A 3,222-nucleotide genomic window follows, 5' to 3' on the forward strand; every position below is an offset into this window, starting at 1 on the left:
TCTTCAGTTAAACGTGAATTTGAGACTTAGAAACCAAGTAAAGATTTAAAATTTGTGAAAACTCTTGAGCAGTTTTGAGATAATTTTCTTCTTTGGATAAACGTCAATCTTTTAGGGTTTTGGAAACCCTAAAAAAATTTATTTAAAAATTACTGAGTACACTCACTGAAGTGAAAGTGAATAGTGTGTAATATTTTCAGTTAAACACCTTTAATTTTCAGGCACCCAAATAATGACAAATATGGTTTATAGCTCGCTGTGACAAAGTTTTGAAATACATGATTTTTGGAGTGTCTAAAGTTTCTAGTCACATTTATCTAAAGAAGAAAAATATCTCAGCTTAAGATCACAGGTTGGCAAAACTTACATTTTTTTTTAAGTGTATGTCAACTTAAGAGTTTGAGTTGGGCTCAAAGGTCAAAGATCTGCTGCATTAAGTTGCCTTGAAATTTTGAGTTTTCTCAACTTTTTAATTTTTTTTTTTTACAATGTAGCCAAGATGCCCTTTAAACTTTGTGAAAACGGTCTACAAATGATCATGCATCGTTTTTAATATTCAGCGACCAGGTGGTTTTCTCTGAGTTATGCAGGAGCGACAATGTTAAAGGACTGTACACACAGATGTTACACAGATTCTTATTGGATTCTATCATATCTGAAACTAAACCAATAAGATTTTGAGTTGACGTCAGCAGGGTCTCTACAGAGCGTATGTTGTCCCATAACAACACACAACAAAGCTCAGGTTACAGTGTGAAGCATCCACATCATACACTACGTTTCCCACGCTGCTCACGTCGCAGCTACATGTCCACGAACACCATGAAGCACCAGCCGAGCCCACCCACCAGAAACATGGTGATCTGCATGCTGTAGATGATCAGGTCGTTCAGCACGCCAAAGTCCAGGCGCCTGTGCCCTAACAAGAGCAGGATGACCGACAGCTTGTACTGCAGCCGCAGGAGGACACGCACGCTGACGTACTGCAGGAAGAAGAGAGCGGAGAGCGCCACCCAGAGCAGCGAGGTCAGCAGGCTGCAGCCAAAGTAGAGGAGGAACCGGAGGAAGCTGTACATGCAGCGAGAGCGCAGGTACAGGTCAAAGTTATTGTACTTGGTGCGCACTAGCTTGGAAGCGTGCGTCGACCCACAGGCCGAGTGCATGCAGGTGGTGTGGGGGCCATGGAAGCTGCGCACCCGCCGTGGGATGGGGATCACAGGCATGGGTGGGCTACCGGAGCCCAGCAGCAGAGTGCACAGGAGTTACAGGCGGAGTCCTCTGTGAGTGCTGCGTCTGAGGAGCCAGTTAGCGTCATTTGGTTGTGGAGCAGAATGTGGCTCTTGCAGGAGCCCAGGAATGAGATGGAGCTGCTGGTGGTGTCTGTCTGCTGTCAACTCCGGTCCTTCCAACGCAACGATGTCCTGTGAAGAAATGACACTGTTACTTAGGGCCGGCCAGGTCATCTCATACCAAAATTTTGATACCTGAGGAGTGAATCTCATTGTCATCAAGTCATTAGGCATGCAGCAATCTATGGTTGAAGCGAGTTGTTTCCCCTGTTCCCTCCTGCAAAGACTCCAGGATGCTCAGGCAGGCTGCGGGAATTCAAGATGTGCGAAACATCATAACTGACGACAACAAGCACCGACGAGTCCTACGCTGTAAGATGATCAGCTGTTTGAGCTCAGTGACTGCCTGACTCAATGCCTGCCAGACTCCACTGACAGTCATTGGTTATCCGCTCGTTCTAAAATATTATTTATGACTTTTTACGACACATAAACAGACACTTACTCGTTCAGTAAACATTCAGCATTCATTTGAACTCTAATCGACATGAAACGGTCAAACGATAGCACAAGTTACAGACTGGAATAGGCATTTCAAATGTTTCCTTGATCTCTGATGGGACATTATGGTTGTTTTATTATATTTTATTACTGTAAATATATTACAGATGTCTCCTTTAATTACAGAGACACTTGTTTTAAAAAGTTCGAACTCAGGCTGTTTAAGGAGAGCAAAATTTAGGGGAGTCAAACTGAAAGAAAAAAGATGCTAAATGCAACACTGTGTTTATTAAAACAAGCTTCTAATCTAAAATTATAAAGGTGCATTCTTCCCCTCAACATTTGTACATTAATGCTTCTTTTCCAACTGTGGAAACTAGCAAAGTGGAAAAAAAAAAAAAAAAAAAGATGCATTGTTTTACAAATTTAAATTCCTGACTTCCCAGGTCAGACATAGGAAATGTAAACATCTTATCACTTCATTCAAATCCAGCCCTTATAAAGTAATGAATGGCCCTGCTGTATGTTTTTCAAAATTGCACAAGCACACATTGTTGCACACCTAACAGAGGAAATGCAGGCCTGTACGTGCATGTTCTTAAGTTGAAAACAGCAGGTATAGGTGCATTTTAAGAGACAGGATTAAGACTGTGTGTCAGCATATGTTTTAATGACTGAGTCACAGCTCAGACACGGTATCTTGTGTGCAAATAAAGACCTTTCATGCATATTCTGGTGAAAACAAGTGATCGTGCAGAACCAACAGTCATCTTACATGCAACACTACGACGTCCTCCTCCTCACCTAAACAGCTTCTGTGTGATTCTCAGACGACTGGAACATTATATCACATTATAAACGCCTGACTGTGACACAAACACACGGGATTTGTTTTCTTTTCTGCCCCCACGATGCTCTGTTTAACGCGGGGACGAGACAGCGACGCCGAGCCGGTGCTTGAACGTCCTGTCGCAAAATAAACGAGTCATCCTGCTGTGACGACAGCTGCCCAGTTAAAGGGGAAGTGCGCCTCGAGAAACGATGCTGAATCGCAGGATTTCAGCTCAACATAATGAGTGTGCAGCAGACGATGCGCAGGGCAGGGAGATAAAAGTCAGACTGTCTGAGTAGCATCGCAAAAAATTGTGATATTTCCTAATCCCCTGCAACAAAAGGGAGATACTGTCAATTTCACAACCACTTGCTTAAAAGACTTATTTCCTGCAGCTTTAATTACGTAAAAAAAAACAAGGCAAGAAATAGCTGGGTAAAAACAGGTTTTTACAAATGATTCTAGTTAAGGTTCTGTTCCATTCAGGTCAAAGAGAGTCAGGAAAGGCTTTGCTAAACTAAATAGAATGGGGCCTTAATTAGCATAACTGGTGACACCTGTGTTTACTGTTCTATCTCATAACAATAAATAATTATACTT

General features: G+C 42.4%; 1 protein-coding gene across 2 annotated transcripts; it reads right to left on the reverse strand.

Annotated features, from left to right (window-relative positions):
* Nucleotides 1-206: 206 nt before the first annotated feature.
* tmem250 (transmembrane protein 250) lies at nt 207-2,780 on the reverse strand. Of its 2 annotated transcripts, none has more exons than XM_084746622.1 (2): nt 2,595-2,780; nt 207-1,421 (listed from the first exon to the last, which is right to left on the reverse strand). In XM_084746622.1, exon 2 carries the CDS (start codon nt 1,221-1,223, stop codon nt 804-806), a length of 420 nt encoding a protein of 139 aa, XP_084602748.1. In that variant the 5' UTR covers nt 1,224-1,421; nt 2,595-2,780; the 3' UTR covers nt 207-803. The 2 variants fall into 2 exon arrangements, with proteins under 2 accessions (XP_084602748.1, XP_084602749.1); XM_084746623.1 differs by having other exon boundaries at nt 2,566-2,780.
* Between the last annotated feature and the right edge of the window lie 442 nt (nt 2,781-3,222).

This window comes from Lutjanus erythropterus, chromosome 20 (genome assembly GCF_056507025.1).
Source record: "Lutjanus erythropterus isolate fLutEry1 chromosome 20, fLutEry1.hap2, whole genome shotgun sequence".
In the NCBI taxonomy this organism is placed as follows: domain Eukaryota; kingdom Metazoa; phylum Chordata; class Actinopteri; order Lutjaniformes; family Lutjanidae; genus Lutjanus; species Lutjanus erythropterus.

Excerpts from the sequence above, each read along its gene's own strand:
- tmem250 (XM_084746622.1), bottom strand. The coding sequence starts at position 1,223 with ATGCCTGTGATCCCCATCCCACGGCGGGTGCGCAGCTTCCATGGCCCC.